Genomic DNA, 21,104 nt, shown 5'->3' on the forward strand with positions numbered 1-21,104 from the left:
TTGAAATTTTGCTATAATAAATAATTCCACAAAAGGGGAAAACATGACATGATATCTATGACGCAGTAGAAACTGACTGTTCATTTTCAATACAAAGGCCCTTTTTTGCAAACCAATGTGGATGACGACAACCACATGCTGAGAAACCGTCTTCCCATTATTTCGACCCAAAAATAAGAGCAAACAATGAAAGAATCTTCTTCTCCATGAGCTCACACGAATTCTGGTTGTTCTTGTATCACATCAGAAGAAAGTTGGCATGACTTATTACAATCCTGATGATTAAAAGACAAGCACTCCTTGGTCCACGAGATGTAGACCATAGCTTATCATATTAAGTTATTAACCCTGGAGAAACCCATTTTTTTCAAGGAAGAATGCAACTTCCTCCGCCATAGCTTTTGGGGTAGGACATTTTCCATCTTCCAGTTCTATTGTTATCTGAGAAAGCCACATACAGTAGGAAGCAAATGTGAGCCAATATAAAGTGGAATAACAAGAATTACAGTAGCGACCCACATGTTTGCCAGAGAAAAACATGCCCAAAGCTGATAAAGTTAATGAGTTAACCAGGTTGGTTTTGACTGACTAGTATCACCATCAGCGATAGCATGTCATGGATGACAATTATTTTACTAAATTTTAACAGATGATGATAATCAAATCATACTGTGGTTTGGATCAAATTTTTCCTTCACTATTTACCTTTGCACAAAATCAGAATTGGATGTATAGAGGACAGGAATTTGACGAACTAACATCTTGAGGATGATAAGGGAAGGGATACAAACTAAATCATAAAATCAAAGTAAAAAATAAATAAATATGTATGAACTAGATTTAGCGTTAAAAAGAGTTGAATTAGGAAAACTGGTTTAAGATAATATCAATGAACAAAGATGCATGTAATCAGTGTATATAGTTAAAGAAGATGATACAAATAATTCAGTCTGCGATGGAAAACTACCTATGAAAAAAAATGTTTCTAAAATTATTAACATTCTTAGTCTACTAAATATTGATGAAAGAAGATATGGATGCAAGTCATAGGAAAATTTTCAACTAATTGCTTAACAAGAGGTTTCATAAAGTAATAAGGCGCTTCAAAATCATATTCTTCATAGAAAATCTCATGATCAAATTAGGATTCTGGGTGTTTGAAAAACTCTATACTTATTGTTGGATATTATTATGCAAATATCTACTCAATATATTGCAATGAACACAGGTTTGATTGAGGCTTACATCAAAAGATACCTTGGACTAGTTGTAGAAATGCTTACCTCACAATTCAGTGGTGGTTCATATGGATCATCTATCCCAGTAAAACCTGCATCACAGGCAAGATTCTTTGTATCAGAGAATGTAAAGAGTAGATATGTAAAACACATTCTTTACTTGCTCTGCTTAAGCAATATGACTCACATAACATGAACCAATTTCATTGTACCTTTAATCTTTCCTGCTCGTGCAAGTCTGTACAATCCTTTCGGATCTCTTGCTTCACAAACCTCCAGAGGAATATTAAGAAATACCTGAATAACATTGATGTTGTTAGAAGATTCAAGTAGTAATTCCATTATTCATGGGTCAGAGAAAGACAAATTCTTTTGCCACAAACATCTCTGGTTGAATTTTAAGAAACGCAAATAATTTATATTTTGTGAACCACTTATCTAGACATTTAATTCATGAGGTTAAGGATTACATTAACAAACAACTACCTCAATAAATGATGAATCTGGCATAATTGCACGGCAGGCATCTCTTTCCTTTCTGTATGGAGAAATTAAACTAGCAATACAAATGACACCAGCATCCGCGAACAATTTTGCCACTTCTCCTGTAAAATTATATTTTAGAAAGGGTACGCTAGAGTGACCAAGCAAGATAAAAACTATGAGAACATTAGAATCATGACATAACTGCTCCAAATCTGGAAGCAAACAAGCCGAAAGCTAATATTGTTGATAGATAGAATTGAAAAACTGGTATTGGAAAATAGAAATGAAGAAGCATAAAAATTCCTTACCAACTCTCCGTATGTTTTCAGTACGATCTTCCGCATTAAAACTGAGATCTCCATTCAGGCCATGTCTAATATTGTCACCATCAAGGATGTATGTTAGATACCCTTTATGGTGCAGTTCTCGGCTCAGAGAACAAGCAAGAGTGCTTTTACCTAAAAAATGTTACACGGTTCATATTAATCTTGACGGTAATAAAATTCTGAAAAATTAAATCAGAATTTAAGATTGGCAGACAGAGATCTGTAAAGCTAAAAAAATATTGGATTATAGCACTTGCAGTAAATATATCTTGCTTTTTCTATTTCCTTTTTCTAGTATAGGTATCTAAGAAGTAATTGTTAAATTGTTTTATGGATGTCCTTGGCTTAAAATTGGTAGATAAATCCAATCTTTCCTGGCAGATAAACAAAAGCTTGGGCATTATAGTGGAGTCTTGAAGCGCATGCGGAAGTCTTTCCTGAGCTTGTGGGAATAAAAGCTCTGGGGATACAAAACGCTTTTAATCAAAGGATCATGTTTGCAAGCTATTTGTAAAAGCAGGCTTTCGCAACATAATATTCATGCACTGAAAGGAAGAAAAGATCACTATGAAAGTACATGCTTGCCATTGACAAAACCGAAAGTACCAAAAACCTATTTTTTTGTGCATCACAATAAGATATATCAAGTGATTGGAAATTTGGTAAAAAAATGCTTATACGAAAAACAACTGAGCAACTAAAAAATCAAGCAAATGAAAGGTGGTAAACAAACAAACAAAGCTGAATATCAAGACTCTCCTTACACCTTGCTCTGACTTATTCAATAGGATAACAAAAATGCAAACTAATAATCACATTTTGCATTCCACCTTTGTAAGTAATCATATATATCCATCTTATAAGTCCTTGATTCTTCAACACTGCTCTTTGCAAACAAAATCAAGAAGGCTCTCTTCATTTTGATTGCCCAAACTTTATTCTGTAAATAATATTAATAAATCTCTCAAAACAACATCAACATGAACATAAGCAATCTAATTTTGTAACATTCCTAACTATTTTGGCTTAGCTAACTAGATCTCATCTCCTCCATTGAACTATCAACTACAACTAGTAATATCATTACACTTCGATCATTTTATTTACATCAACTACGTTTGCTTTAGTTTTCCTTTACACCTTCAACAATATCTCCTTCTCATTAATAAGATGTCAAAGATATTTAACATTAACTAATAGAAACTTGCTCGTCCATATTAACTACCACGTCACTTTTTCTATAAGTACTGTTCGATTGCAAATATCAATTTTTTCTCCTATTTAAATCCTTGTTGTAGTAAGACTATCTGAGCAACAATTTGTCATAAGAGAGAGTATCTAGAAGAATTAAGGTGATATTGCTTCCATGCACTAACCACATGACTACTAGACTGAGAAATTAAAGAAAATTGAATGATGGAGGGTGGAACTTAAATTTATGATAGATTAAGGAAACCAACTCGTTTATATATATAAAGAAAATGTCTTACACAATCACTCATATCAAGTTCATTCTTTTAGCTATATACCCATTTTAAATGATGATGTTCAGCAATTTCACATGTGAGTGATTCAATAATACATTTAAGTCCTCCTAGATCAAACAGTAGACCATGTGAAGAATATATCATTTGAAAAAAAAATAAAAATAATATCTAGAAAATTGGATCCAGAATTGCCAATGAGAATATACTACATTGCTAACTAGACGAGGTGTAATAAAAGCAATGGGTTGTCATTTCTAAAAGATATCCAAGGAGAGAAATTTACTAGGATCATCAAGAATAAACCTGATCCACTGAGGCCTGTGATCCACACAACACATCCTTTTTGCCCCAGCAACTTTTGCCGGTCAAGTTTTCCAACTGGACATTCATGCCATAAGATATTTGTTGATTTTCCAACAGTCGATAATACATGGGGGGATGCTCCTGCAAAGTTTCATGTATATGATAACTATAAATCTTAAAACAAGTTCACAGCATAACTGCATGTTATTATTTGCTTGAAGAATAACTGAGTTTCAATAGTGAAAATTCAGTCTAAAAATTAAACATTTTAAAGTAGTGGATTACATGAAAAAAACGATTTATGCACCAAAAAATTAAAAATCTCAAACTCAAGAAATAGTGGTGCGACAATAATTCTATACTCTGCAGATTCAATATTCACAAGTAAACTAAGATGCCGTTTTCCTCCAAATATATATATATATATTGAAAGTAAACGAATATTCGGTAATATAGTCCTCAAAAGAAAAAAAAGAACATAAAAACACAACACTTCACATTTACCTCTTTTTTGTCAGAAATGAATTCGGTAAAATCTAGACACTATTTAACCACAGTCGGCAACGTCCAATATGTAATTTGAATCAGATTACAACAAGGTCACCAGTGTCACTGGGACATGTTTTAGAAGCATGGACAATGCCACGAGTCTGCCAGTTTATCACACTTGAGGAATTATAGAAGAGCACAATCACAAATTTAAACAATAACCAGAAAAAAGTTTTTTTTTTTCACTAGCAATGCAACGCAATTGCAAGATACCCACTATAGAATTTGGATCCCACTTCCATCCATAACTGCGGTAGATCCCATCAGAGGCTAAACAAAGACTCAGCAAATTATTATTACCAGTTCCAGTGGAATCACAGCACTGTTCCTCGCCGCGGGAAACCGCCTCGAGCCGAGGCGACGGATGTCTCAATCTAGCTGACCCGGGAGTGATTACACTGCTCCGCCCAATACGCTTCTCCACTGAGACCACGGCACGACGAAACCCTAAGTTCGTTGTTGGGGGCTGAAGCGGTGCGGATGCGAACATCTCTCTTCTTCTTCACTATCTCGAGCTCTTGGAGGAGACTAAGAAAGGAGTCGCATTGGAAGAGGGAGAGGAAGAGGGGGTATATAAGGAGAGCGAAGCCAGAAGACTCCGTGGCGAGAGCAGAGGCGGTGAATCTCGCCGGAGATGCGTCCTGGTGATGGCGACACCTTTCCAAAATTGCACTTTCAACCCTCGTTGCCTCTTGCCTGATATTCATGCCCCTAATTTGACTATTTCTCGTTTGCATCCCTATATTTAAACAATAGATATTTTGCCCCTCCCAGTTTCCAAATTGCACCAAATAACCCAATTTACTACACTAATTAAATTGGTATTGGAAATTCATTTATATAATGGAATATACGAAGAATAGCTCTTCATTATTGTTATATAGAATCACAAACATAAAATAGTATATAAAATTATTATTTTAAAACTTTTTTTAAAATTTTATTCAATCAAATAAAAAGGAAATTATATGTATATGATAGTAAAAGATGATTATTATCATCTCAAATATTTCTCGTAATATATTTTTAAATTATATAAAAAGAGATAAATCATAAGATTAATTTATAGTTGACAGTCAAAATATAAATATATATATATATATATAAAAGGTGAGAAATTTTTTTTTACCATAATATATACCTATCGAAATTTGATCTCTATTTCATTATAAAAAATTTATGACCAACACCCTCATATGTATATATTCTATATGAGGTGGTTTTTTCATATCAAAAGAGCCACTATCTATCAAGTTGGTTTCCACGAAGGCAAGCACTATATAAGAAAAAAGTGGCATCCATAACCTTAGTTGGCATTGCTTAGTGGACTCAATCCAAGTCGATGATTAAATTAATTAAACGATGGAACTTATCCACTTAGATACCATGAGGCAGCCACATCTCTTGATTTCAACCTTAGTTTAATCAAATTTTATCTTAAAATTAATATATATTTTAAATCTTAAAAATAACTTACATACTCTTTTACACTGATTTATTAAAAGAATAAATAAACAATTTGAGTTAGAATTGTTCGATTTTGAACTGACGTTCGAGGTTTTGATATGAGATCGGACTCGACTCGAGTTCGGGCGTGGTGCGAATTTTAAAGTGCAGGATTGAGAAATTGCCAAAAGCAAGCCCGGACGCAGCGGCCGCACGGCACGGAGAAGAGAACCGTTCAAATGGGCGACGCCGATCTGGCTGTCGGCGGTGTTGGCAGCAGCAGTAGCAGCGAAGAGGACGGGGATGCTGACTGGAAAGCAGCCATCGACTCCGTTGCCGCAGTCAGCTACGGCGTACCGGCCTCGAATGGTCGCCGGAAGCCCAGCAATTCCGACGCGGATTCCTCTTCCGACGAGGACAATAAGCACCACGACCGAAGGATGCTTTCCAAAGCCCCTAAGCTGAAGCTTTATCAGATAAAGGTGATTCTAGTGGTTTCGGGAAGGTTTTAGTGTTTACTGTCGCACATTGCTTGTTTGTTAAAATGCGGAAATGAAATGGGTTTAACGAGATTAATTTAATTGTTAATCCCAAAGCTTATGAAAGTCTTTTTCAAGATAGAATGTGGATTAATTAGATTAATTTAGTAGTTAATCAGTTGCATTCGCTAACTCCTACCTGGATGCCTTTTGCTCTTTCGAAACTGATTCATAGTCATTCTAACTGGCAACGTTGCTTGCATTAATACATGCTGAATGAATCATAATAGCATTATGCTAGAACTTTATGTATTAGTAATTAATTTTAGTTGGTAGTGAGTTCATCCTCTGTTAAAAGTTTATTGGATTCAAAACTCCTTGATACCAAACAATTCTGGATAATTCTCTAACTTTTATATCCATCAGTATTTTGTTTTTCTCTCCAAATGAGCTCGTTTGGCCATCAAAATAATTGTACAACGAAGAAAGCGTTAAAATTTCTGAAACTATGTATTATGAGTTTGTAGAAAGCGAAGGAACACTGTTTAAACTCAAAAGTAGGTGCACCATTTGGGAAATCTACCAAATTTCTTTTAGAACTATCCACAACTAAATAGAAATGACATGGAACAGAATCTGGAATTCCAACTCCTAAGTTTAACATCCCAAACCAATTCATGTCCTTCCTATCATGATCTTATACCTTGGTGTAAGAGTTGTACAATTATTTGCAGGCCCAAAAACTTCTGGATGACCTATTGGATAAAAGCCTTGAGATGGTCAAAAGCTCTGGCTTCTCCGATGATGAAATTTCACAATCTAACGTAGCTGGTATTCGCCTATTCAGAAAATCAGCTCCTGGCATAATAGTGGATCCTGTTGGTATGCATTTTCATGTCTGATTTACATGTATTTTTAAAGAAAAACTACTCAAATAGTGTATTTCAAATTTGAAACTTCTTGCCCAGATACATATAAATTGCCAACCAAGAAACCAAGAATCCTGCCAGGGGAAGAACTGAATGAGAAATCAAAGAAGGTTTTATGCTGTATGACCCATCTGCTGAATTTTCTCATACTTGTTCCCCAACTCCTTGATAGGATGCATGAAAAATACCTTTTGCAGTTCAAAAGGAAAGTTCAATCTGTGGTCGTTGATGGCACTGATATCATGGCTGCTGCAACAGAAGCATGCAGGCGATCCTTGGCCAGAGCTGAAGCTAAAGAAGGTGCAGCCAAGGCAGCAGCCAAGAAAGAGGAAGAGAGAGTTTCAGCATTGAAAAAGGCTAGGGGAGAGAAATGGCTCCCTTCTGTTGCAAAATATATGCTGAGTAAGCTTATTGGCACTTCTATGTTTAACAATAACACATCAAGAAATTAGATAGCCACTGAAGATGGATTTGGCACCGCAGGCATGGAGCAGTCAGCAGTTCATAAACTGAAGGGAGACTCGTCTAGAGAAGGGAGATGCTAGTATTGAGTTCAATTTATTTGTAGAAGACTCCTTCCAGTGTTTTCTAAATTGGCTTTCACCAGGACTCAGGAACATTTCTGGTGTAACTTTTCAAGAGCTCTTGTGTGCTCGTACTCTCTGCTTTTGCATAGCCTCAATCTATCTTGTTCATGGTGAATGGTTTCTTAGAGCATTACTGGCATTCTGTGCTTGTATTGTTGGCTGATGGTGGTGATAGGCTCCAGAAAGTATGTCATATTTGACCAACTAATTCTGAAGATGACCTACTTAACACCATCCCTTGTGATTTACTTATGTGAATTTTATCGTGGGATCAATGGTATTCGATACTGGACTGTATGAGATAAATGACATTATCTTTTTATTTTGCTCCAATTAATGTATTTCTAACCAATGAGCTTAAGAAATTCAAAGGAGATAAATATTAAGATAAACAGAGCGGAAACGTAGAGACCAATTGAAACGAGAGGGAGAAAAAATAAACAGAATTTTTTTATATCAAGACTCTGTTATTTGGTAATTGATATAGAAAATGAATGTAACGGGTAAAAAAAAATTATAAAATCGTTTTTAAAAATTTGGATGAGAATTTAAGAACTTTTATGTTATTAATTATAGAAGAAGAAAAAAGAAGATAAAGCTCATTTTGCACGAGTTCATGTCCGTGAGGATCAGAATCCCCAGATCCATTTTGGAGCAGCGCAGGCGTTCTGGAATCCGTTCGTTGTCGAGCTCGTTTCGCTTCGCCAGCAAACAATACAGACAGCTGACGACGAGAAGGGAGGCGACCGTTTCCATTGACAGGGCTCTCTTCCGTCTATTTGCTCTCAGATGGCGACAAACTTCGAACGGTGGGAGAAGGATCCCTTTTTCGCCGCCGCGGAGGAAGTCCAGAATTCCGCCGATCGGTGAGCCTGCCCTTTGGATAATTTTCCCCTCGCGTTCTAGTTAGGGTTTTCCCGCTGATTAGTTGTTGGCTCTTCGATTTCTCGATTGGTAGGTTGGAATCCGTCTACAGACAGTTCGTCCACGAGCGGGAGAACGCTTCGAAGTCCTCTGGTGGAGTCCAGTTCTCTTCCGGCGAGCTTAAAAGGGAGCTTCACACAGTTCTTGGGACCGCGAAATGGCAGGTATTAATTGAACATTTTTAGCAATTCCTTCGAGTTTGTGTATTTCCTTTTTAATATCTCCTGAGAGTTTTGTTTTGAGGAAATGGGACAAAATCCGATTTTGGTTTGCTAATTCTCAGCTAGAAGAGCTTGAAAATGCTGTGAAGTTAAATGATGAGGCTTTGTCAGCTGGAGAAGATGCGAGAGCTCGGCATGGTGAATTTGTATCGGCTATTGGAAATAAGATCTTGGCAGTGGAGGATTTTGTCAGGGGAACAAATCAGGAAACTGGCAAGAGTGCCCTTACATGGGTTCAGTTGGATGAACGTGAACGGGATGAACTTGCTAAGTTCTTATCTAGTCCCTCTTCGAAGGAAAGGAAAGAAAACATCTCATTGGCTAATAATGGGAGTGACTGGAATGATTTTTCCACAAAGAATATAGAGGCTTTGATTAACCGTTCCAAGAATTCTTTTTACTCAAATGAGTTGGAGAATGGCCAAGTATATGCATATCCTAGATCAGCTAGCTGTGCTGGTGATCTTGGAGCGTGCAAAATAACAATCCGTAGTGAAGGTGAAGATACTTCTGAGAAATCATCAGATGATCGGCCTAACCTCCCAACTCCACGAGTACTCAGCTTTTCTGCATTGTCCAACGCACTTGATTCAAGATCTAATATGCGATGGTGCAAATATGAATTTGCTAAGTGGAGTGCTCCGAACCAACATAATCTGATAGAATCGGCTCCCTTGGGAAATCATGAACCACATCAAGTGAGTAACTTGTTGCCACCCACATTCACAAAGTGTTCTAGATTTGATTGCTTTATAAATTATCTTGAATTTTTAGATAACCCTTTTTTTTTTTTTTGCCACAGATATACAATCCATATTATGAAAGAAGTAAGAGCAACCTTAGTCGATACGCACGAGTAACATATAATAATCATCTTTATCGATATCTTGGAGCTTTTCAAAGGCTATTACTTAGGTTACAATATCAAGTTCAATATGGTTACCGTATCAAGTTCATTCTTTGGGTGACTTTTGTTATTTCATTGATTGGTAGGATACTTTTCTTTCATTCTTTATGCAGCTACTTTTGTTGTTTCATTGTCTTACTCATCTAATAAATATATACCACTCTGAAACATGCAGTCATATTTGCCCTATATGCCAACAAGTGAAATTTACCAACTCCTTTGGCTCATGGAAGCAATTAATCAGCTTAGGTAATTTTATATCTTACACCACCTTTATGCAACTGTCCTTTTTTTTTTTTGACAAATTCATGCTGGTAAAATTCACATGATTTTATTTGTTATTGTTATCATAAAATTAGCCGGAATTACTGCTACCACACCATTACTAAAACTGTGAGTACCAACTAATTGGGATCAGCTTCATGGGTCTTATTTCTCCATTTAACTCTGTAAGAGTATGTTTTATTGGAATGCTGAAGATAAACTAGTTGGACTTGGAAATATGAAAATGACTGCAACAAGGTTTATACTGGTTCTATGGCGCTGGCAGTGGGGTGCCACATTATTCCTAGTAGCGAACAACTGAAGTAATCAATTTGCCTCTTGGCTCTGTTTTTTAATCATTCAAATAATATAAAATAATTGGCTTCAATGTTTCCCTTGAACTATTAATGTAAATTTTAATTTTGCATTGTATATACCATGTATCTATCTATATGCAGCTATAATGATTTTAGAATATATTTCTTTTTACAGGATACCATGCAATTTAATTTGTCTACACACTTTAGAAGAATGCACATTAAGTAGTAGCAAAGGGCACAACAATTACTGGAAACTTTGGCTTTCTCTTAGCTTGCAACTAGTCTGAGATTATTTTGAGCTTGCAACTAGCTCCTCTTCTAGCAATTGATACTTTTTGGAAGAAAATCTCTCCATTTGAAACATTTATCATCCAGTCCTGTGTGATTATGAGAGAATACCTGGATGTTGAGGAACATGATGGTTATAGATAGACTACAAAAATCTCATTAAAAACATGAAGCCTAAGACAGCAACAATGAAAACCAAGACATAATACCAGTGCAACAACATAAACATCAGTCATTTGGGATTGACCTTTAAGTAGTTGTTGGTTGGACTGTGATTATTGAAGGTGAAGTTGATGGCGATCTTCAGAGTACTTGATATCCAAAAAGGTGAAATTGCTGTTGCTCTTCAAAAATCTTGATATAATCTTCTTTAGCTCCCCCTTATATTGAAGGTATTGTAGGATTCTAATTTTTTGCTAGGATGGATGAAAATTTTCAAGAGGTTGCAAAGTAAAATAGATCGATGATGAAGCATAGAAAAAATAATTGATATTAGAATTCCAATTATACACTCAGAGAGGGGAGAATGTTGATAAGTGACTCTATTTCTGGTCTTATAATTGGCACTTGGTAATGGAAAATAGTGGGAGAGGGTGGGTGAACTTACTGCAGGCTGAAAGACCAGTATGGTGCGAGGCTTAGAGTTAAGAGAGGTGGGTATAGGACAGCGGAAATCTGTCATACTTCATCCCATTGTCATACTTATGTTGCCTTAAGAGGGACCATGACACCTCCGGCAAGGTTGCTGTCCAGCAATCCCTCTCATACAGGATAATTCTCGAATGTAAATGACCACATCTCATACATGGGAACTGGCCACTTCATTTGAGGGTTGGGCAAGTGTTTGCAAAGAGGGCTCGGTGTTGAGGAAAGATGCTTGGGTTGTAGAAGATTGTGTAGATGGGTAGTTCCCTCTTTGGTGTTCCTGCAGGAGATGGGATATTTGAAACTTGGAGAAGAAAACTCGTGGACTGCTGCTACAAATGGGTACAAAACAAGGTTGCCTTTTTGATGTGTTTTTTGACATGAACAAGGATGGATGAGGGGAGACAAGTAATCATGCAAAGGAAAGAAAATTACAATTTCATGAGCGACCAAAGTAGGGGAAATAGTTGATGCGAAATAATTTATTATTCTATAATGTTCTTGACATATTGCTGATATTCATATTTATAGCCCTTAAACATAATTAGATCAGTCTACTCATTTATAGCCCTTAAACATAATTAGATCAGTCTAAAACTTGAGTAGAAGAATAGACATCTTTAGATTAAGATATATCTGATATTTCTATCTAACAATGATGATGACCGTTTCTTGAAAGTAGTGCGGTCAAGTGGGTCAATCAGTGGTGGGGTGAGTCCACCCACCAAAAAGCCTATCATATGGCGGGGAGGGACGGGCTAGGAAATCCCTAATCCAACCCAAGGCTAGTTGCAAGTTAAGTGGGTCCGACTTCATAAATTTGCAAATTCTTCCTCAACTAGTTAACAGAATGAAATTGGTTGATATCATGACGATAATAGGTAGTATAGTTATCATTATGGAAGAAGTTGATCGTTGAAATGATAATTGATACTATAGAAGTACAAACGATCAATTCTTTTTCTACATCGGAATCCTTAAAAGAGGTCCACAGGCTCATATGGACTTTTGTACCCACTTTAAGTCTACGAGTCTGCTAAAAAATATAGATTTAGAAAAGGTTGAAATTTTAGATTTGGGTTGCGGATTAAGCAGGTCAAGCCCACAAATCCATTGAGTTTTCCACTTTAGTATTAAATTTTGGAAGAAAAAAAATTTCAACCTACGAGCCAATCCGAGCCCACCACGGGCCGGATCACCTGGGCCCATGACTCGCGTGGGTCAGCCTGCTTGGATCCATTTTAAAATGGATTGATAAAATTTCATCCCAATTCACTTAAATTTTTGGTTGTAGCAGGCCTACTTGACGGGCCCAATACAAATTGACGGCTCTACTTGAAAGAGAAAGGTTTTCTTTAGATTTATAGTTTGTAGAATTTTAAGCATCTAGATAAGATTCCCAACCTCTCCTAAACATTATAGGAGATGAGGTGGTTTGAGAATGCTGAGCTTGAAGAAGCATGTGACGGGTCAAGGAGTATATATCCATTTTGAAATTTCTGCGTGTCAAGAACTAGATTTTGTTACTTTGCTGGACAAGCTAAGCACTTATTTACTTTCTCCATTGCAGGAATTAGCGCAAGCTAGTGACTTCTATAAGTATTCAATGAAGAATTTCTTCCAATGCAATTTGTAATCGTTTTATTCAAGCATTTTCAAGGAAATAATCTGTAAGACAGTAGCTGAGCTCGATGGAGCAACGCGGCTTCCATCACTTGAGAAAAGTTGATAGTGTCTTCTCCAAATTAAATACTCAGCCTCGCGAAATGGACTGTTGTGGTTGTTGGTTTGAGTGACATGGCATCAGTAAGTGGCTCTTAGTCATGTCTATTAATTTTTAGACAATCAAAAGGACTTGTATAATTCTGACAACTAAACTTTGAAACTATTAGGAACTTGATGTTTGACACCTTACTATGGCCCATGAAATATGCCTAAGATGATTTATTTTGACTTCCTTGCAAATATTAGGCAGTGTTTTGTTGGTATTTTTCATTTGATACATTATTTGGTTGGTATGTTTCACACCCATTTTTTTTTTCCAAAAAGAAAATATCATTTATGGAAAAATAGAAAATGTCAAAGTCATTTTCTATCCATCAATATTTGGCTAATAGAGAAATGTCTAAACTCATTTTCTATCCATCAATATTTGGCCAGGATTCTGGAGTGGGTGTATTTTGTTTTTATACTGGAAAGGCCTGATCTGGGAGCTATTCTACAGAGGCCGTATTCGCGTGATTTCAGGGTCACTTATCTATTAAAATAACTTTAAAATCTAACCAAATTACACGTAGTGCGCGTTTAAGGCAGTTTACTTGAACTAGTTCAAGAGATCAACTGTCACCTGCCTTAAACAAAGAGGTAGTGGTTGCACACTGACTACTATTGACTGGTGAACACAAATGTACTTTATTTGGAAGTCCGATTTTAGGCATACCAATTATTTTTTATTCTGCTACACAGCTATCATACTGCATTTGCCCAGTAATGCCAATGGATTGTGCGGGCATCAAAAGAATGATTGTGCAAAGCAAAAGAGGGAACAACTACACCAACTTATCAAATGTACGTGACTCACTAGGTCCGCAACTTCAGCTCATCCATAGAATACACAGGCACAGTCGGAGGTTCACTTGGCAATGAGTCGTTGAGGTGAACCTTTGCATAGTCACTCACAATCCCACTTTTCTCGGTCCAAAACAAGTCCTTCCTTTCCTCTTCAGCCTTCTCCACCTTCTCCCTAGTCATCATGCTAACATCCTCAGCTGCCTTCATTACTTTGCCAAGTGCACTTGAGATCCAGGATGCACCGGTTGAGACATAGCTGTTGCTCAAAACAGCTGTTCCAGCGGTTGTGGCTGTTTGCTCAGCAGTGGCAAGGGCTGACCTTGTGATCCCCGATACTTGGAATCGCTCATCTACCTCCCTGACCTTCCCGCTGACCATGGCCATACCAGTGCTTAGCTTCTCACTGAGACCAATCCTCTTGTCCAGAGACGCAACTGTAGCTGAGGCAGTGAACAGAAGTTGGTGCTGCTCATCAAAGGATTTGGCTTTCTGGAGTGCATCCTTACTGAGAACAAAGCCCTTGGCCAACATGCTACTTACCACATCCTCTGCCTTCTGCACTGCCGCACTGGTAGATGAAGATTTCCCCTCCTTTCAGGTGTAAACAGTCATGATTAAAAGAAAACAAAAATGAAAAAGGAGAAGCACCTCATACTTGGTAATCAAATAACAGCTAAATTATCATTTCAGAGAAAACAGATAAACACAAAGTTGCCTTCGAATGAGGTTCAGTGCCTCACATTTCCTTAGAGTTTGCACTTAGAAGATGAACAAAATGCTCAAAGATGGACAAAATGCCCTTTGAGATTTCTTTAGATCTATTACATAGCCATGAAAAGATTCTCTTTCAGTTTCTATAACATAGGCTCTGTTAGTATTTACAACCCTACAATTTTGGCCAGTTCAGGAATTCTTATAATTAGAAACCCTTCTCATAAGTCACTACCACTTAACTAATTGGAGCAAAAGGTAATATCGCTCGGCCCAAAAGACCTAGTTTTGTCGGCCTTATGGCTAGATATAGATAGATAAATCATAGGAAACATTTTGCCTTAACACCCTTTGCAAGGGGAGATATACCAACAAGGCATTTTGCACCCGTTGAAAATTGACCTCAAAACCTATTGGACAAACACTCATGTGATCAGCACTACCACTTAACTAATGGACAAGTATATCATGGATGCATAAAATCAATTTTCTACCATTCCAATAAGCCATTGCCCTAAATATTCAAGAAAAATTCTAGTCTAGTCAAATGTTGACTTTAAAATGCATATGACTTTGCCACACTAACAACCATAAATTTCAAAATGACAATATATATATACAAATCAATTCATTTATCAAAATATTTCATCTACAAAATATTATTTTGTGCGATAATTTAATTTTAAAGAGAACACTTAATCCTACATTTTATAAAAATGAATTTTAATAAATATAATAATGATTTTATATTTATCTTATGTAGCTTTTCATTGACCCAAATGACACAATCTATTTGACACGATTAACATGACATCAAACAAATTGCCACCCTTAGTAATAAGGAATGGAAAGCTTCATAAAAAGCCATAGGAGTGAGCAGCAACTGTAACAAGAACAACTTACTAATGTCTGCCTGTAAGCTTCAGGAGGCAACTTGTAATTTGGCGCTGGTGAAACTGCAACAGCACGATCAGCAATAGTTGCTCCCTGTATTTATACAGTACAAACAGATTTACTATCTTGTTGTTTCGATTGCAAAAAGGCATAAAGCATCCTTTTCAGATATAGGAGAAATAAGGAGTTATTATCATAAGTTCAACTCAACGTAAGAAGAACTGCAGTTTCTGCACCCTGTGACTCTTTGAAAGTGACGTATGCACATTGAGTATCTTCTGATTCACTGCCAAGAAGAAATCTCCTATTTCAACATCGTTTCCTAATTCATAAACTTCACAGATACCATAAAAGTTCTAGAAACGTAAATAAAATAACCTTTGCATCTCAACATAATCAATACCCCCTGAGAAGGAAAAGAATTCTTGTACATCTCTTTGAGATGCTAACAAAGAAATGTTGCTTATTTTCACTGTCTTCGCCTGTGGAAAAAAGGAGAAGAGTCCGATATTCAGCTTTGAACAGAAACAAACTTAGCATCTTTATAGTTTACTTAAGCACAGAATCAAAATTTACCAACTAGATTGATAAGTCAGATGAAAGAAACAACATTAGTGAAGAGAAGAGTTCAATGTTCAGTTGTGAACAGCAATGATCTCACAAAATTTTGTAGTTTAATAAACATAAAATCAAGTTTAACAAGAAGACAATGATAAATCACATCACCACTCGGGGAAAAAGAGATGATAGTAACCATTGAACACAAATCATTCTGAAAAAGATAGAACTAATCATTCTGCATCACGAACTGTAATATGACAATTCATTGTCAGATCAGGCTGCCAATACATTTTTTTTTCACTGAGATACAAGGGCATGAAACAGAACCACAAAATTTACAACTTAAAAGATATCCATAAATATTGATCATCCGGGCAGAAGTAGGTGCACCATACAGTTTTCTCTTCTTAGTAATAACTAATCGGCAGGTACCACTCTCTGGATTCAACAACCAGATTAAAACGATTTGAGTAAACTTCTCCTTTTTGGTTTCTGCCTCAGATTTCGGTCGCAGGGGCAGTAAAGCACAAAAATCAGAATAAAATAAAGCAAGCTGAACTAGAGCTAATCGATTGACTAGTTAATCGATGAATCATATTACCCTTATTAGGGTGTGTTTGGTTTAAGTTATCATGTATAACTTTGGTTATGTGATTACCAGGTAATCACATAACCAAGGTTATGGGGAATAAAATATAATCAAATGTTGTTTGGTTCAATTTAGGTAATGCAACAAAAACATGTTTGTTTGAAGGTTTTAATGAATAACCTAGTTTAGTATTTTACTAGATTACCCTTATTAATGAATAACCTAGTTTAGTTACAAAACCAACTATAATAATAATAATAATAATAATATTTAAACTCTATTATATTTTACTATATTTTCATGTTTTTTTTATTTTTATATATATTTTTATTTTTTTATGTTTTTTAAATTTTTTTTTATTTTTAATTTTTTTTTTATTTTTTAGGTAATTTTTAGGGGTTTTTTATATTTTTCTATTTTCTTAATGTTTTTTAACATTTTTTTATTATTTTTTACTTTTTTTAATTTTTTTTTACGTTTTTCTATTTTTTATTTTTTTAATGTTTTTTCTATTTTTTTTAATGTTTTTTTTGTATTTTTTAAATTTTTTAATGTTTTTTCTATTTTTTAAAAGTTTTTTTTTACCATTTTTATTTTTAAAATTTTTTTTTACGTTTTTTAAAATTTTTTATTTTATTTTTTGTATTTTTTTTTTTGCTTTACATTTTATTTTTTTTCATATTTTTCTTTTATCGAAGGTATTTTGATAACCTAGGAATCAAGAAAAATCTCAGTTTTCCGAAGTTTTCCGATTCCTGATTGTATGTCCCTTTTGCTGACGTGTCCGGCATGGAACATTACTAGGGAATCATCGATTACCTAAACCAAACAGGATTTTTGTTGTAATCTTGGATGAATAACCAAGATTATCAAGGATAACCCTCAACCAAACGCAACCTTAGTCATAAAGGTACAGCAAGAAAAGAACCCAGTATCCAGAGAAATCGACCTACATTCACATACTATCAACAACATGAACCAAGATGAACGTTTACAATCAAATTGATTTCGAACGAACGGAAGCGACGGAAGGGAATAGTTCATCGTGTTCGAAAGAAATTGCAAGTCATCACTAGCAGTCAAATTTCAGCCATGGAATCTCACGATCAAATTGAGATCTTTCACGAGTCTCCAATCATGAATAACTCAGACTTCAGATCCAAGACAAGAAACATCCGATTAACTTCACCAAAACCAAAAAAAAAGAGAGAGAAAATAGGGGAATCCAAAATCCGAGTCAGGCGGCAGAACCAGCAAAATAACTCAGACTTCAGATCCAAGACAAGAAACATCCGATTAACTTCACCAAAACCAAAAAAAGAGAGAGAAAATAGGGGAATCCAGAATCCGAATCAGGCGGCAGAACCAGCGAAGGAGCAGCGGATCCGGAAATACTCACCGACATTTTGCAGGATCTGGAGCTCGAAATCGTCGGCAGAAAGGAAGGAGCGGAGAGAGATTTGAGTTGTCGTGACGCGATAAAACTGGAAGTGGACTGGAATTCGGTTTAGAAGAATAATTAGGGCGACGATTTGGTCCAAAAGAAGACGTGGCTAGGAAACATCATCAGACAGCTCTGATGCTGCTTTGTGATTCCCGCCCAAAGAATGGCGGTTTTCGCACCGCTGACACGTCCGTCTTTATTTTGCCGTAGCGCTTTTTATTTAGTTTATAGCAAACTGTTCATTTTCCTCTCACAGTTTAATTTATTTTCTAAACGAGCTCTAAAGATATTTTAAAATTATTAAAGTATTTTTAAAAAGTTTCAAGTTCCACAAGTATTCCACCTTGTTTTTGACACATGAGTAATTAGCAATAACTTCATTTCAATTCAAAAGGCGATGCTTCTCAATTTATTTTTTTATTTAATTTTTTGTAAGGAATTGGACTGACAAATTTTAATTTTTTTTATATCTTAAGAATATATTAGTTAATTTTGAAAATCTTCTAGTTTGAATTCAGGTGAAAACGAGAAATCTAGATTTGAATTAGACGCCAATTATAGATTAAAAAGAGACCAAGGTCATGCCCAAATAAGCTTCAGAGTATCGTGCCACCTGCTCCCTGTCCTTGTTTTTTCTTCCTCTTGTCTACATTCTCGGAAGAGGCCGAGGTAGTCGCGCGTGGCCGGAGTAGGATTGTGATCATGGTGGACGCGAGTCCGGATTGTGGTCATGGCGGACGCAAGTCCAGAGTCGAGTCAAACTGATTGAATCATTGTCCGACGATATCTTAGATTATCTAGAGTGAACTTTACTCGAGTGATTTTGTACTCACCCTTCTTTTGTAATCCTCATGCAAGCTGTTTGTAATCCTCATTTCAATTATTAATGAATGGTCGTTCGTCCGATGATCTTTTCAAATTCGTTCATCCCCTTACCGCCATTCAGCATCTTTCAATTTGACTCGTATTTTAGTTGTTCACGTGTTGCTGCGTAAAACCCTGAGCGAGATTGCGAGTTGCATATTGTGGCTTTGTGACCTTCTGATCAGTGATGAGAAGTCATAGCAGAATAATCTCGAACGGTCATCATATTTTGAAAACTTGTAGCTTTTGAATAGTGCGTATTCACAATTGGCTGTTCATCATTCTTGAATTATAAGATCGATGCTTGACCGCTTATCGAGACAAGGGTTTAAGGTCACCGCTCGACCGCTGATGACGACAGGGGTTTAAGGTCGTCACTCGATCGTTGGTGAAGATGAGGGTTTAAGGTCGTCGGTCAACCGTTTGTGAAGACGAGGGTTTAAGGTCGCCGCTCGACCGTTGGTGAAGACGAGAGTTTAAGGTCGTCGCTCGACCGTTGGTGAAGACGAGGGTTTAAGGTTGCGCGCTCGACCGTTGACTTAGCTCAAAAGTGGCGTACTTCGCTTTTATTTATATTTGTCCTGTATCCATGAAGCAATATACAAATACATCTATGTTCACTTGTGCACCTCTCACTCAGTCCTATAGGGTTGGAGATGATTCACACTCCATGACCGCTCGAGCTGCCTTCCGCTCTCATCCTCCAAGTAGTAGGCCCCTAAGCGGAGCCTCTACACGACCTTAAAAGGTCCCACCCATGAGGCTTCGAGCTTGGCGACGTCGCCGACCGTCTTTACTTTCTTCCACACGAGATCGTCGACATGGAAAGACCTCGGGATCACCCTCCGGTTGTAGTTCTACTTCACCCGCTGCCGGTATGTCATTAGCCGAAGGACTGCTTTAGTCCACGTCTCGTCCACTAAGTCGAGCTCCATGAATCTCCGTCCGACATTTCCTTCGTTGTAGAATCACACTCGATCAGATTCTACTCCAACCTCTACAGGGACGACTGCTTCGTCGCCATATACTAAGTGGAAAGGAGTTACACCAGTTCCCTCCTTTGGGGTCGTACGAAGGGCCCACAACACACTAGGGAGCTCGTCAACCCAACTGCCCCCAGTGTGGTTGAGCCGAGCCCGTAGCCCTTTGAGGATTTCCCTATTGGCGACTTCCGCTTGCTCGTTGCTCTGGACATAGGTCACAGAGGTGAAGGCCTGCTGGATGTCATAGCCCTCGCACCACTTTCTAAGCTTCTGACCGGCGAATTGTCTCCCATTATCTGATACGAGCCAGCGTGAGATGCCAAACCGGCATATGATGTTCTACCAAATGAACTTAATGACCATATGCTTGGTTATTCTCGCGAGCGGCTCGGCTTTCACCCACTTCGAGAAGTAGTCCACCACGACGATCAGGAATCTTCGCTAACCTGTCGCCATGGGGAATGACCCAACGATATTCATGCCCAATTGGTCGAACGGGCAAGACACCATGGACGTCTTTATCTCCTCGGTCGAACAGTGCAGAATATTTTGGTATTTTTGGCAGGACAGACAAGTGCCTATTGTCCTAGCGGAGTCCTCTTGAAGAGTGAGCCAAAAATATCCGGCCAGGAGTATCTTCCGGGTGAGCGAGTGACCGCCCGAGTGACCTCCACAAGAGTCCTGATGTACTTCCTTCAAGATGTACTCGGCATCTTCTGACCTGACGCATTTGAGGAGGAGCCTAGAGAAGCCTCTTTTATACAACTGATCTTCGACAAGGGTGAACCGTCCGACTCTCTTTTTCAGTAGACGGGCTTCCTCCTGATCGGCCGGTGTGACTCCTGATCGGAGTAATTCTATCAGTGTCATTCTCCGGTCAGTCGGGAGAGCTATCCCTTCTATCCTATCGATATGCGCCACTAATGAAACTTGCTCGATCGGATGCTCTATGGCAATCAGCGTCAAGGAGCTGGCTAATCTTGCCAACTTATCTGTTGCTTGGTTCTCCGATCGGGGGATCTTCTATATGACGACCTCCTTAAAGTTGGTCTTCAACTTCTCGAAGGCTTCTGCGTAGAGCTTGAGTC

The 21,104-nt window shown here is 37.3% G+C and overlaps 4 protein-coding genes and 1 long non-coding RNA gene across 7 annotated transcripts; 2 read left to right on the forward strand and 3 right to left on the reverse strand.

Annotated features, from left to right (window-relative positions):
• LOC122014223 (adenylyl-sulfate kinase 3-like) lies at nt 1-5,065 on the reverse strand. Its single transcript, XM_042570396.1, has 7 exons — nt 4,690-5,065; nt 3,841-3,981; nt 2,033-2,182; nt 1,725-1,843; nt 1,451-1,535; nt 1,284-1,330; nt 1-441 (listed from the first exon to the last, which is right to left on the reverse strand). The coding sequence occupies exons 1-7, from the start codon at nt 4,877-4,879 to the stop codon at nt 343-345; spliced, it is 831 nt and encodes a 276-aa protein (XP_042426330.1). The 5' UTR covers nt 4,880-5,065; the 3' UTR covers nt 1-342.
• Nucleotides 5,066-5,939: 874 nt separating this feature from the next.
• Nucleotides 5,940-7,957, forward strand: LOC122013350. Of its 2 annotated transcripts, XM_042569606.1 has the most exons (5): nt 5,947-6,317; nt 7,049-7,196; nt 7,283-7,353; nt 7,441-7,645; nt 7,727-7,957. In XM_042569606.1, the coding sequence occupies exons 1-5, from the start codon at nt 6,075-6,077 to the stop codon at nt 7,786-7,788; spliced, it is 729 nt and encodes a 242-aa protein (XP_042425540.1). In that variant the 5' UTR covers nt 5,947-6,074; the 3' UTR covers nt 7,789-7,957. The 2 variants fall into 2 exon arrangements, with proteins under 2 accessions (XP_042425539.1, XP_042425540.1); XM_042569605.1 differs by having other exon boundaries at nt 5,940-6,317; nt 7,283-7,645.
• A 452-nt stretch (nt 7,958-8,409) lies between these two features.
• On the forward strand, nt 8,410-13,352 carry LOC122015860. Of its 2 annotated transcripts, XM_042572924.1 has the most exons (6): nt 8,412-8,696; nt 8,789-8,918; nt 9,038-9,673; nt 9,778-9,964; nt 10,058-10,131; nt 12,970-13,352. In XM_042572924.1, the coding sequence occupies exons 1-5, from the start codon at nt 8,620-8,622 to the stop codon at nt 10,084-10,086; spliced, it is 1,059 nt and encodes a 352-aa protein (XP_042428858.1). In that variant the 5' UTR covers nt 8,412-8,619; the 3' UTR covers nt 10,087-10,131; nt 12,970-13,352. The 2 variants fall into 2 exon arrangements, with proteins under 2 accessions (XP_042428859.1, XP_042428858.1); XM_042572925.1 differs by lacking the exon at nt 9,778-9,964 and having other exon boundaries at nt 8,410-8,696.
• A 435-nt stretch (nt 13,353-13,787) lies between these two features.
• Nucleotides 13,788-18,279, reverse strand: LOC122015862 (binding partner of ACD11 1-like). Its single transcript, XM_042572926.1, has 5 exons — nt 18,125-18,279; nt 15,954-16,057; nt 15,786-15,861; nt 15,585-15,668; nt 13,788-14,561 (listed from the first exon to the last, which is right to left on the reverse strand). The coding sequence occupies exons 1-5, from the start codon at nt 18,128-18,130 to the stop codon at nt 13,980-13,982; spliced, it is 852 nt and encodes a 283-aa protein (XP_042428860.1). The 5' UTR covers nt 18,131-18,279; the 3' UTR covers nt 13,788-13,979.
• Nucleotides 16,346-18,118, reverse strand: LOC122015863. Its single transcript, XR_006120987.1, has 2 exons — nt 17,623-18,118; nt 16,346-16,738 (listed from the first exon to the last, which is right to left on the reverse strand). It is a non-coding gene; the product is annotated as an uncharacterized LOC122015863 (long non-coding RNA).
• Nucleotides 18,280-21,104: the final 2,825 nt, after the last annotated feature.

This window comes from Zingiber officinale, chromosome 8B (genome assembly GCF_018446385.1).
Source record: "Zingiber officinale cultivar Zhangliang chromosome 8B, Zo_v1.1, whole genome shotgun sequence".
Lineage (NCBI taxonomy): Eukaryota > Viridiplantae > Streptophyta > Magnoliopsida > Zingiberales > Zingiberaceae > Zingiber > Zingiber officinale.